Here is a 13,716-nt window from a genome sequence, read left to right as displayed (position 1 = left end):
AGGTTCACCACTAGCTTAGTTCAAGACCGTACTTTTGTGCACTGGATTTTGACATTTATTTAGAATCAAAGTTGCCTGAAAAAGAAATTTTAGGGGAGATTAACGATCCTGTTTTATTGGGTACAGGTGGGATTGTTGAATGTTGATGGGTACACTATAACTCATTGTTGTCTTTCATAGATAAGGCTGTGGATGAAGGTTTCATAACAACAGCTGCTCCGCACATCATTGTTTCTACCCAAACTGAACAATAACTTATGTGCAAGGTAGAGGTATGTAATAATATCTTTACAGGTGTAATGATCATATAGAGCTAAAGGGTTGAGGTAATAAAGCTTCAGTCCATCTACTAACAGGACACTTAATCTGCAGCAACACTGCTTAATGCATGCAGCTACATATAGCACAACAAAATGTGTAGATACCTTGTATTACCAGTCTTTTGTCCGGTAGACAACTGGGGGGTTATACGTTACCAAAAAAAAAGTGTAGATTACCTGTACCAGGGCTGCTTCAGGTGAAGGATTTGACTACTGAAGAAGTAGTAACCAGGCTTGAGAGGAGGCCAACAATGACAGCACTGTTATATGTGCTTGGTTCCCCTTGCATGGAGTTGTTTCTGGAATCAATGTATGTTTCGTTTAGGAAGGGTCCACCGACGAGTGCTCCCTCGGCTATATTGGGATTGGGATCAGTAGAATCAAGCCACTTGAATCCATCAGTGCAGCCAGGATTTTCATCAGCTGGGATTGAGGCTCCCCTATGATGCACATATTGTGGATACTTATCCCCATAGCCAACAAGAAAGCTCATTTTCATGGGATTCTTGCCCAGTACGTAGTCAGCCTAGAAAAAGAGCGAAAATATCATAAGATTTAGAAAGAAAGAAACTTTAATGGACCTGGCAATAAAGTCAATTCTAAAATCTACTTGTTATTTGAGTGAGCAATGGTTCGGTGAAAATGGTCGGCATACCTGAGATTTGGCAAATTTCCTAAGATCAGACGGTTTATAGGTTTCTCCATCACAGGATATCGAAGAAGTCTGCGATGTAAGCATGTAATCACTGTAAAGAGCAGCTAAAAATGCAGAAGCGACAGGGTGCTGCAGAGAGTTCCATTCACTGACCCATATAAGACCACCTGCATTAAGAGACATTTATATTAAATGAGAAAGGTCCTGACACAGAAAATGAATATTTCAACTCATAAAGTGCAAAAGTGCCTCAAAGACAATTCTACCATTTGCGTACTTAAGAAGCACTAGGAGTGAATAAACCTCTCTATATACTTGTACGCACCAGTTAAATAAATTTTTATCCCAAGAAGGCTAGAATATGTGAAAGACGTGGAACTACTCCCTAAATAGTAACATCACAGGTCCCCTAGCAAGGATATGGAACAACATGGACTGAGAAGATAAACCAAGTCCCCCCAACATTCATGAATCGCATGCTTTTAAGATTACCTAATCATGGGATTGCAACTTGGGTATAAGAAAGACACAAGAAAGCTTGATGTACCATATGATCTTGCACATTGCATGAACAGAAAATTAAGTGTGAGGAAAGCATTCAAGGAAAAACAAAAACTTATGCCATCAAAGTGGAGACATTACCGTCAGTTCGGCTTTTTGTGGCTGTTGCTGAATCTGGTAGGAGGCCGCACATAACAGCTTCAGCTGTTTTCTTGTACATTGCAAGTCCACCATTGTCTTTGCCATCAAAGAAGCTTAATCTGGATAGCAAAACCTGCAACAGAATACAGAGATACCTACTGAGCTAGGAAGCTGGTCGAAATATAGATTCTTCTTGGAAGTGGTAAGCATCTCTTGTTTTTTTATTTGGCTTTGGCCATAAAAGGATCAAGCACAATGTAGCAGTTTATGCATCATTCTATTCATTATTTAATTTTGTCACAAGTGATCCTGAAAGACAATCGGTTCATATTTATAACACATTTTCTAATGACATATTGATGATCTCGTTACCATCCTTATTCCTTAAAAATAAGGCTCAAAGTGAGTTTTTCCTCAACATTTCTTCTCATGTTTAGCAATTCTATGTTTGCTACATTGATCAGGTATACAGCAAGCCTTGTAAAAAATAATTCAAGAATTTTACAAGCTTAATGAGTTTGTGAGTTCTTACATGTTTCTTGGCTTTCAATTAACATATGCTAACAGATAGAAACAGCCTATTGAACAGAAACAATGACTCTTGCAACATCATTATACTATTACATTTCATTGCACTTCAAAAACTTGTGCTGAAGAGTCGACACATCTTTAGGTTGTTACTATCTTTGGTAAATATAAAGGATAACAGATTGGCATTAAAATACCCACTCTTACGAAATGAAATATACCTGAGTTCCTGCAAGTTTGTTATCCCAACAAAACCACGATGGACTTCCAAATTTAGCAAATAATTTTCCATTCTGTCCACTGACATATTGAAGGTATGAGTCATCCCCTGTTGCGTGATAGAGCCAGCTAGCAGCCCATAGGAGCTCATCTCCATATCCAGTTGAATTGTAATATGTTTGGACTTCAGGGACGCTGACACTGTAAGATCCTCTACTTTTGTCAGCAAAGGTAAACAACTGTTTAGCATGCTTAAGAAGCGTGCTCGAATATGTGGGATCAATTGTCTTAAACACCAAAGACGACGAAGCCATAGCTGCTGCAGTTTCAGCTGCAACCTCTGTTCCTGGAGAAGATACGTTAACTTGTACCAGTGGCCTCTTCTCCGTCATGTCTTCAGGCCTATTCCAACATTTATGGTCTGCTTCTGGATCACCCACCTACCCAAGAAATTGATGTCATAACAAATGATGTATTTCAGAGGCTTAATTCACGATTGAGGCCAAAATTTCAAATGCACATCATTTGGGTAACACTTATCACTTATTTAGGTTCCAGAGAACGGAGATACAACTGCAACTTCCCATAAACCTTGAACAAGTAAACTGAAATACTCCACTTAAACAATATGGTTCAGTTCTCAGGGTAAGCCTTGACAAGGAAGTAAAAGGACACGAATTGAGAATAATGTATTGCAATCACAAAGAATATGAAAAATCAAATATTTTGGGAGTATGTCTACGATTATTTTCACTATAGCTCTTAGTCTGTCCAAGTAAAATCATATTTTAGCAGGAAACTATAAAGTGTCAGGTGATTGGTGAGAAAGAAACTCAGCTAATGGTCATAAGATACACAACACATAATAGGCATTCGCGCACCACACTGTAAATAGAAGTTGAAGGACTGTTACCTGAATATATAGCACATTCTCAGAAGGATGAGCATTGATAAGGTAGTCGGTGATCCACTTCAGGGAGTCTTGAGCAGGTTCCAACTGCTTAACAGCATCCATCTGATCTCCATACTCAAGAATTGCCCAAGACAACACTGTGGCAGTGAAAGCCATTGGAAAACCAAACTTCATGTGATCCCCAGCATCATACATGCCCATTGAGAGATCCAATTTCGCTTCACTTCCATCTTTAAGACCCGAATCCCCTCTCCAAGATATCTCATTGTTTACCAACTTACCAGCTGCATCAACAACACAACACTCCATCTCAAATGTAAGTATCAAACAGTGCAGCAGATTCAAAAATTTGAAATTAGTCAACAAAAATTAAATTTATCCTTCATACGTGAACATGTGGTCCGTGATAGAGTTGCACGGGTGCAACCTAGAGGTAACGCGTTGATCAATTCCTAAAAACAGATTCTCCACATATCATCTGGGGGTAAAGTACCCTTGTACACATGGTCGTTTACTTTACTTTCAGAAGACAAATATAGCAGGTGAAGCTAAATCTAGTCACTATATATTTTCATAGTATCATGTAAGGAAATGTAATGAACACAAAACCTCAACGCGAATCTAAGAGCATCAATGCTACATTGCAGAAACACATAACAATAAACCGAGTTTGGAGCAATAGAGAAAGATAATTTACATTTCTGTACATCGAAGAATTTCATAGCGATTTTGAGAGCGTCGGCGTATTTCTCATCAATGGCGCCAGGAGGCCCCGGGACAGGTTCCGGTTCACCTGAACCGGAATGATGGTCAGATCTCTTCTTTACGGTAATAACAATGGCGGCAACCACCACAGCCAACACTACCAAAATTAAAAACCAACCGCAACAACCTTTCGACCTCGATTTCTCTCCCATTGTACACTTTCTAACAAGAACAACAATGCCGTTGATTCCTAGATCTCTCACGCTGCTTGCATCCTAAGCTTTTGAGACAGAGCACGATAGCTCTGCAAAGACACAATGCGGTTTAACTCTGGAACGGACCGCGGATTAGGCGATGGAGAAGGCGATTTATGTAATTTTAGGAGGTTTGCGAGGATGGATCTGCCCAAAAGATTGGCCCTCTTCATCAACGACAGTGATATCTCTCCTCCTTTGGACATAAACAGGCGAACAGCACACCGACGTTGGCATTTAAGCGGGATAGAATTGGTTTCTCCGGACTTTTTGGAGATGGAATGACGGAAATAACCGTGTTGGTGCCGGGTTTGCGAACGAAGCAATTAGGGGTGTAAATGATCTGTTTTTAATATGAATTTCACTTATCAATCGGTTGGTTATCCATCGATTTTAAAACGACAAATTTTGAAAATAATGAATTAATCGGTCAGTTTGACTGTCAGTTAAGTTTTTTAACACATCTAGAAGCAACAAATAATGGACTCTAAGTACGTTTGGTAGTCTCTTGGTAATTGTCAAACACACCGTTTTTTACTTGAACAAACCTATGTAAGCGGCGTGGTATGAATAAAAAAATTTTTGGTGAAATTAAGTGTTACGATATCACCGCGATGAATTCTAAATTGAAGTTTGATTGATTGTATTTTTAACGTCAAAACACAAGTTTTTTGTTTTTTCAATTTTATTATTCTATTTATAATTTTTTAAAAAAAATATTTAAATTAATTGATATCAACAAAAAAATTTTAGTTTACCCTCACCTTACCACTCGCGGACAGTATTTTTAATGACACGTTAAAAAACTTTTTTGTTATTGCAACCTAACCCAACTCATAATAGTTTCAAAATTCGACTCACCTTAGTGCAGGAGGTCAAAATACTTACTCCGGTGGAGGTAAGAAAAACCATATGCGTCTCAATGTTGCTGGTCGCGTTCAGTGATATATTCCCAAACAAACCAGGTATCAGCGATGAGAGGACCCATGTCTGCCGTCGATATTGTGGGGCCTACTAGATCGATTGGGCTACCGCAAATTTGTGATGATCTGGCCACTGATCTTGCCCTACAATCGAAGAAGGTGGACCGTCCGTATCACTCTATCAGTACCAGAATGGTTTTTAGTTGGGTCAGTTAGATCAAGGCCCGTTCACTGTGTCAGTTCTCCTCAATTTGGGCTTCAAAGGAGGGTCTTTAAGGGCCTGCCAAAAAAAGCCTAACAATGCATAATGGGCCGAGTCCAACCAAAATTCCGACCGAATTCCGTGTAAACAATTTTTTCCTCAAAAGCGCCGAAATCTGGCAGTCTTTATCAACAGAAAACGCTGCAAACCCTTTTTAAGTAAAATATGAATCGATATCATCTTCTTCTCTCTCAGTTACACGATTCCTACATTTAGGCTTCTTGTTTTGCTCTGAATCTGTCTGCCGTCAAATCCAACGGTTGTGATTTCACGGAAGAATTACCGGTAATCAATCTTGAACCAATTTGATTCTTTTTCTCGTTTTTTTTTCCTTCTGGGTTTTTCCTTGTTCTTGAACTGGTATTATCCTCTCGTTTTTTGTTCTTCACATTCATATGGAACACATCGTTTCGTTGCTGAATATGCATTTTTCTTAAGAAATGCTTGAAAAAATTATGATCTTGATCCGTTTTCTTATACATACTTTGGAAAATTAATACAATTGTTGAGATCGATGTATTGGGTTCTCAAATGAGACTCAAAAGTGATGTGAGGTAGAGCACTAGTTTAAAAGATTTGTGGGAGATAAATAATTATGTACTAGCTTCGGTAAGATGGCCGGCTGCAGTCCATTTGTGGTTTTAATGGAACTCTGAGCTTGCAAACCTGTGTTTTACTGAGTGCAGGTGTGTAATTCTTAGTTCTGTGTTGATCTTCACTGGAAAATTTTAAGAGTGTGAATGATTACATCTAATGTGTTTGGGAGAGTATCTGCAATTGTTTGAACCCTTAACCTTGCATGTTATGTCTACCAAGACCCATTGAGCCTGCTTTGAAGGTCTGGTTTTCTACATATTCTTCAGCTCTTATTGGGTAGATCCAAAGGATGGTGAATTGGCGAGGTTTCCAAGTTTGAGGCTTTAAGCTGAAGTTGCTTCTAAGATGGCTAACCACCAGTTTGATCGAGATCGAGATCGAGATCAGTCAAGGGCTAAATGGATGGCAGCATCTACTAAGATATTTGCAGATTTGTTGGTTGAGCAGATTCAGCAAGGGAATCGATTCAACAATGTATTCAGCAAGAAAGCATGGAAATGCATAAAAGATGAATTTCATAAACAGACTGGTCTTAAATTTGATCGGCAACAGCTAAAGAATCACCTTGATGTTCTTAGGAAGAGATATAACCATGTCAGGGCACTTCTTGAGCACGCTGGTTTCAGCTGGGATGATGCTAATTGCATGGTTGTAGCCGAAGAGGATGTTTGGTTAAAACATATTGAGGTGCAGTCCCTTTTCTCTTTGAAAACTTTCAGTCCTCTTTTCTTGGTGATTTTATTGTTCATCTATGCTGTGAATCCTATTGGTTCTGTTTGAACATCTCATATAAACAATATATACAGGCACATCCTGCAACTGAGTCCATCAAGAGGAATGGGTGTCCTATATATAAGCAGCTATGCATCATATTCAGTGAATCTGGAAGTGATGATAAATGTGCTCTTTCCGATTCAGTAAAAGCCATGCACGAGGTAAATGTTTGAACGGTGACTACAGGCTTTGTTTATCTTGTTTCTTTCCCTACCTGTTAAGAGGTTTCATACTTTTGCAGGTAGTCCAAGAACAATCTAGAGCAAAGTGGACTACATCTCTGGAGAAGGTCTTCGTAAACTTGATGCTTGAGCAGGTTTTGCAAGGAAACAGATCAAACAATGCTTTTACCAAGAAAGCATGGAAGTGGATCAGTGAAGAATTCAGTAGGAAAACCAGGGTAAGGTTTGACAAGCAACAGCTGAAAAATCGTTACAGTGTGTTGAGGAGATTCTATAGCGGTATAAAATGGCTTCTTGGGCAGAACGGTTTTAGTTGGGAAAATTCTCACTGCACAGTAGTTGCTGAGAAAGAAGTGTGGGACAAATATATAAAGGTAGGGATGACCCCCTTCTCCCCACCCACCCACTACACACACATACACATGTAGTTGAGCATTTTCTTTTGGTGTTATTCAACGATGTGTTTCTTATATGCACACTATTACTAACAGGAGCATCCTGAGATGGAAGCAATAAGAGGCAAGGAATGTCCTGTATTTGAACACTTGGATAAAATATTTTCAGACCCGTGTGGCGATGGAAAATTTGCTCTCTCTGATCAACAAACAGCTGATACTAAGGTGGTTTCATGGGTTTTCTCATTGTTATGTATAATATTTATTGGTCAACCATATATTCTAACCTACTCGTCTATTATGGTATTTGTTGCTGTCTTGCTGATGAAGAATGTAATTTTATCAAACGAGTGATTAACTGGTAGAAGTAAGCTTACTCACAGTTGGTTGCACGACTTGATAGATGGATATGGATAGTGTACCTAGTGAAGATCAGTCGAAGCAAGATCAATCAAGGGCAAAGTGGACGGCATCCTTGGATAAGACATTTGTAGACTTGTTGATTGAGCAGACACAACAAAGTAGTGTTTCCAATAAGAGGGCTTGGAAGTGCATAAGGGAAGAATTCAATAGGCGAACTGGTTTGGAATTCGATGAGCAGCAGTTGAGGAATCATCAAAGTGTACTTAGGAGGTTGTATAATAATATTAAGTCGCTTCTTGATCAAAATGGCTTCAGTTGGAATGACCCCCTGCACATGGTCATCGCTAACGATGAAGTGTGGAATAGTTACATTAAGGTATGTACATTCACGAATTTTCCAGTTTACTTCCTCTTGTCATTACCTTCACAATGTAAGTAATTCTGTAATTATACTTTCACAGGCACATCCTGAGGCAGACACGATCAGGGGAAAAGAATGTGCAATATTCAAACAGTTATGTACGCTATTCTCCCAGCCGGACGTTGAAGGGAGAGATGTTCAGTCTAGCCGCGACATTGAACCAGAACAAGATAGGGTTGAAGGGAGACAAGTTCAACCAACCCGCAACACTGAGTTAGATCAAGATATTATCTCAATGGGTACTCCTGAAGTTGCTAGCATTGCAGCGGAACCCATAGCATACGAAGGATCCTCGCAGTCGGCAGAAGAGGGTAACAAATCAGATGGTCGAAACAAGCGCCGGAATGTTGAACCAACCAGTTCACGCCGTGTTAAGAGAATCCATACGAGAACCAGTCGTCCTGCCAGAGTCGACGTGGAGATAACTTCCCAGACAGAAAAAAGGGTTGCTGCATTGCCCCATTTTTCTAACCAATTTTCAATATCTAACTGCATCAAAGTTCTGAACGGGATGCAGGGGATTGATCAATATCTTTATCTGGCTGCTTCTGATCTCTTCCTAGAGCCTGACAAGAGAGAGACATTCATATCCATCAAAAGTGATTTTAGATTGGCCTGGCTTAAGGCGAAGTGTAAATAGAGTGTATGGACACTCACTGTATATATTTGGCACTCCTGTTGACTGCTGTGATTCTATGCATTATTTGTGACCTATGTCTCTATGGAACTATCTACTTTTTAGCTGTGTTTGCTTGCATTTAAACCCCTTTTCTTTTTTCTCTTATTAAATATTTAATTGCAGCATGTTCTAACTGCAATTTACTTTTATGTCCCTTAATAATTGTCCAAGTGGACCAAGTCCATCACACTTATTGATTGGGCCTATTGCAAAGTAAAAGAAGCCCCTCAGGCCTATTTATAAATTTTAAAGAAGTCCACTAAAACTGGCAGTGGATGTGGACCGGTTCCCCCAACACAATTACAAGGCATTTGATTCATAATTAAATAGTGTGAGTGAACATTTGGTTCATAATTGAATGAGTGTAAAATAAGTGTTAGTATACACATTTGATTCATAGTTGAATGAGTGTGAGCATGAGGTGAGTGTGATAATTAGTGTGAGTGAGAGCATGGCCATATTCGTTTGGTGGAATAAATAGTGAGTATGAGAAATTTAATAACAAAGTTTTAATATTATTTTTTTTTAAAAAAAATTATTAAAATAGGGATAGAATAAGTCTTTTAGACATGGACAATGCTAGAGATCCCCAAAATTTGATCCTCAAAAGACCCCCAAATCTATGTGGTATTAAAATAGCCATTGATTGAAAACACACATATCGGGCCCACTTCATATCCAACACTTCATATTAAATGGGGTCTTTTGGGGGTCACTTTTTGGGAGTCTAAAGCATTATTCTTTAGACATTAAAACTCATTATTGGGCTTGTTTCTTATTGTTAAAGTTTGGTTTGTAAAATAGAGTCAGGGCCCAGTATTGGGCTTGTTTTTGTTAAGCCCAACGAGCCTTAAAATTGGGCAAAAAGATTGCGGTGAGCGTGGATCGAACACGCGACCTTCAGATCTTCAGTCTGACGCTCTCCCAACTGAGCTATCCCCGCTTGGTGAGCTTTGATCGGTTAATTAATATTCAGTCATTTGATTACTGCCCAATAATTGCTATTCGATTTTGGTACCCACGGCCCATTTACTGGGATGACCCACCCGGTTGGCTCCTCTCTTTAATCAACAAAACGACGCGTTTTGAATTACAGTGGACATACAAGTGTCATGCACTCTGCACTCATGCCGATTCCGGAAGCTGCGAACCGGATAAATGCTGTTGAGTTGGTGTTCTTTCCCGGTGTCCTCGGAGTTCGAATATGTGCGTATGAGCACGACATCGTTTTGATGACGATGACACTCTAATAAGCCCGATTCTGCAAACGGAAAAGAGGAGAGGATCGCCGATTCAAAGGTAGTTCTCATTCTCTCCGTTCACTGGTTGTTGTTTGATCTCATTATTTGAAAATTTGAGTATCTTTAGGGATTTTTCATGATTAATTTAGGGTTTTTGTTTCTGTTTCGATTGGGTTTAATTTTCCGGTGTTTGTGATTGATGGGACTGATGCGAATTACGCGCGAGTTTTTCTGTTCATAATTTCATATTTCTATGCCATTGTTGATCAGAATTTGAGTTTAGATCGTTTTAGGGTTGAAGCCAGGTCTTTGATGTTTTTTTCTTAAGTGCTATGTTTCTTAGCTGCATTTGTTGGGATTCTTTCTGTACATGAAAAATGGGATAAATAACTCTCTCCTCAGTTTAACTGTGCTAGGTTTGGGCATAATTAAGCTCTGTGATTCTGTGTCATTTTTTATTTGTGTTGCTTGTGCATAAAATGGTGTAATTTATCTTAGCTTGTTGTAAAGCAGTCTTGTACTATTGTCTTTTTCTCTAACTTTTATCCACATTTTTGGTTCTTTTACTTTGTATACACGATCATATCGAGATTCTTTGCGATTCAGGCAATTCAATTTTAGTAGTTTTGAATTCTTGTTTTATTGGAAAGAATTTGAAGTTTATGCCACTTTCACAATATTGATTTTGGATGCATCTTCTATAGTTGTAAATGGATGGTGAAGCCAGTCAGCAACACAAGCCAGAACGTTCGAGAATGAGGTGGACGGCATCCCTTGATAAAATATTTGCAGACTTGGTAGTCAAGCAGATTCAACTGGGGAACAGGCCGAACAATATCTTTGATAAGAAAACGTGGAATCATATACGTGAAGAGTTCAATAAGCAGACAGATCTTAACTTCAATAACAATCAGTTAAGAAAGCACCTTGATGTACTCCGTACGCGTTTCAATAATCTGAAGACAGCTTTTGTTCAAAATGACTTTGCCATGGATGACTCTTGTTTTCTCGGATTTGATCTATGGGATGACATTGCGGTAAGCTTTCTTTCTCTGTTTCAATTGTGATTTGTTTCTTCTTAAACTTGTCTTCTGCATTCCTGTTAGTTTTAATTACAGGCACAGGCTCGGTCTGAGACAATAAAAGTCAAGGACTGTCCGATATATGATCAGCTATGCACAATATTCACAGATACATCAGCTGAGGGTAAGTACGCCCAGTCAAGTCATTTTGAAGGCATGGACAAAGCTGTTTGCGATGACACAGTTGGATTGAATCCATCTCTGGAGGGTGAAACTACTCGTTCCGAGGATCCTTCATTGCCAAAAGAAAAGGTGGCGAAGAATTTAGCGGAGAGAAAAAGGAAACGAGCTGAATCACACACTTCTTTAAGTGAAAGTGTAATCAATCAAGAAACAATTGAAGCCATGGGAAAAGCAATGATGGAGATGGTTGCTGCTTCAAAGTCAACAACAACAGTAGCAACAAAACCTAGTGATGAGAAATTTTCTATAACTAATTGCATCAAAGCCTTGGATGCGATAGAAGGCATCGATCAGCAGCTCTATTTTGCTGCTTTGGACCTTTTTGAGGACCCCAACTCAAGGGAAACTTTCATTTCTCTACAAGGCAATGACATAAGGCTGCCATGGTTGCAAGGAAAGATCGGTAAATCTGCTGCTGCTTATAAGTAGTTAGGGGATGGCTTTGTTGCTGTTTTGAAATTGTAGTCATCTTCTTTGCCTAGTAGTTTAGTTTAATGAGCAAGTTTATTTATATCTTGGCTTTGACTGGAGGATTTAGTAATGGGAATATCAGTTATTTAGACAGGGGAAAGACAACTTTTAGTCACTGAAATATCTGATGAGGTTCAACTCAGTCACCTATTTTTCAAATGTTTCAATTTCGGTATCCAAATTTCTAAATTGTTTCAAACAAGTCGTACGGGCAGTTTTTAGCTATTTCGAACAGTTAAATTATCTACATGGAATAAAAAATAAAAAAGAGCTTACTTGGCATTAAAAATTAGAACAAACATAAAATGTATCAATAAAACACATTTGCTCTCCCAACTTCCCATTTCTCTCCGATAAAACCCACGAACCTTAACAAAATTTTGATGTCGCAACTTAGCAATTGACCTCACTTGATGCTCGAAATCCCTGAGTCTCTCCAACCCGTGCTCTCCAATGCGACATGAACAAGTGGCAGAAACACGAACAAAAGTTTGGTTGTAGGGCTACGTCCGACGGCTAAAGAGCAATTTGGTTTTTTTGAATATTATTTTTTTATGTTTATTTTCATAATATCCAAGTCATCAATTTGTCAGTCCACATCAGTAAAAATAAGTTGAATTTGACTTTTGTCTTCTATATCACAAGTTTGATTGACTGAAACTGCTAAAGATTACTCGTGTAACATGTTTGAAATAATTTAGACATTTAGATATCCATAAACATTTAAAAAATAGGTGACCGAGTTGAACCTGGTCAGATATTTCAATGACCAAAAATTGTTTTTCCTCTATTTAGACATGCAAATATGCAATCCATGCTAATTACCCGTTGACCTTGGTCAACAGGCCCTTGGCCCGTTTTACACTGCAAGATTGGCCCAAAACTCAAATCTAGGAATAAGCTACACAACGCAGATTACAAAGAGAGTAAATTGTTTTTTCGGACAATTGGCAATAAGAGCACTTTAGACAACTTAATTGTAAAAAGGTCATTGACATTTTTAAAATTGTAAAAAAGTACAATTTAAGGGTAATTTGGTCATCTGACTTAAGATATTTTTTAGTTTATACCTACAATACCCTCCTTCTTCTTCTTCTTCTTCTTCTTCTCCCTCCAACTATCCAACTTCCTCTCTTTCTCTCATTCTTCTCTACTAAAAGTTATCTCCTTCTTTCTTTTCTTCTTCTTCTTCTTCTTCTTCTTCTTCTTCTTATTCTCGATCTGAATTTGTTCTTCGTTGCCTTCTTCTCCGTTTTTGGTCGAGTTTCTCCTCTCTTCATCGCCTTCTTCGTCGTTGCTCAATCTGGACTGCGTCGAGTTGCTCTGCCTTGTTTTTGACAGATCTGGACGATGCTTCGTTGTTCAATCTGGGCTGTGCTTTGTTTTTTTGCAGATCTGAACTCTGGTTCGTTTTTTGCAGAGATGTATCACTATAGTATCACTATAGTATCACCATAGTATCACCAACACCAAAAAATCACTAAAATGATACAATGAAACTAGTATGCATACTTCATCTTCCTAATTACTTTTCCTTTCTTGATTTTCTTTTCTTGGTTACCTCTCTTATTCGTTTTGGAAAAACATTTACAAGTGCAGAGATGTATCACTATAGTATCACCAACACCAAAAATTCATTAAAATGATGTAATTGAACCAATGTGCATACTTCTTCTTCCTAATCACTTTTCCTTTCTTGGTTTTCTTTTCTTGGTTTGTACATCTCTTGCTCGTTTTGGAAAAACATTTACAGCTGCAGAGATGTATCACTATAGTATCACCAACACCAAAAATCCACTAAAATGACATAATTGAACTAGAAAGACATGTAATGCAATCAAATTTACATTCTAACATTTATATCATCATTTTATAAGCAAAAGATATAAATTGAACACTAAATTGGA

General features: G+C 38.4%; 2 protein-coding genes and 1 non-coding gene across 3 annotated transcripts; 1 reads left to right on the top strand and 2 right to left on the bottom strand.

Moving 5' to 3' along the window:
• Nucleotides 1-199: 199 nt before the first annotated feature.
• LOC120010279 (endoglucanase 10-like) lies at nt 200-4,684 on the bottom strand. Its single transcript, XM_038861034.1, has 6 exons — nt 3,975-4,684; nt 3,278-3,561; nt 2,367-2,804; nt 1,618-1,750; nt 976-1,142; nt 200-846 (listed from the first exon to the last, which is right to left on the bottom strand). The coding sequence occupies exons 1-6, from the start codon at nt 4,192-4,194 to the stop codon at nt 514-516; spliced, it is 1,575 nt and encodes a 524-aa protein (XP_038716962.1). The 5' UTR covers nt 4,195-4,684; the 3' UTR covers nt 200-513.
• An 856-nt stretch (nt 4,685-5,540) lies between these two features.
• Nucleotides 5,541-11,851, top strand: LOC120010466. The gene is made up of 11 exons (XM_038861264.1): nt 5,541-5,706; nt 6,285-6,705; nt 6,825-6,953; nt 7,034-7,348; nt 7,466-7,598; nt 7,771-8,108; nt 8,194-8,787; nt 9,233-9,253; nt 9,637-9,778; nt 10,782-11,110; nt 11,192-11,851. The coding sequence occupies exons 2-11, from the start codon at nt 6,364-6,366 to the stop codon at nt 11,765-11,767; spliced, it is 2,919 nt and encodes a 972-aa protein (XP_038717192.1). The 5' UTR covers nt 5,541-5,706; nt 6,285-6,363; the 3' UTR covers nt 11,768-11,851.
• Nucleotides 9,703-9,775, bottom strand: TRNAF-GAA. The gene has a single exon. It is a non-coding gene; the product is annotated as a tRNA-Phe (tRNA).
• Nucleotides 11,852-13,716: the final 1,865 nt, after the last annotated feature.

This window comes from Tripterygium wilfordii, chromosome 12 (genome assembly GCF_013401445.1).
Source record: "Tripterygium wilfordii isolate XIE 37 chromosome 12, ASM1340144v1, whole genome shotgun sequence".
Classification (NCBI taxonomy): Eukaryota; Viridiplantae; Streptophyta; class Magnoliopsida; order Celastrales; family Celastraceae; genus Tripterygium; species Tripterygium wilfordii.
This window is presented reverse-complemented; position numbering and strand designations above follow the sequence as displayed.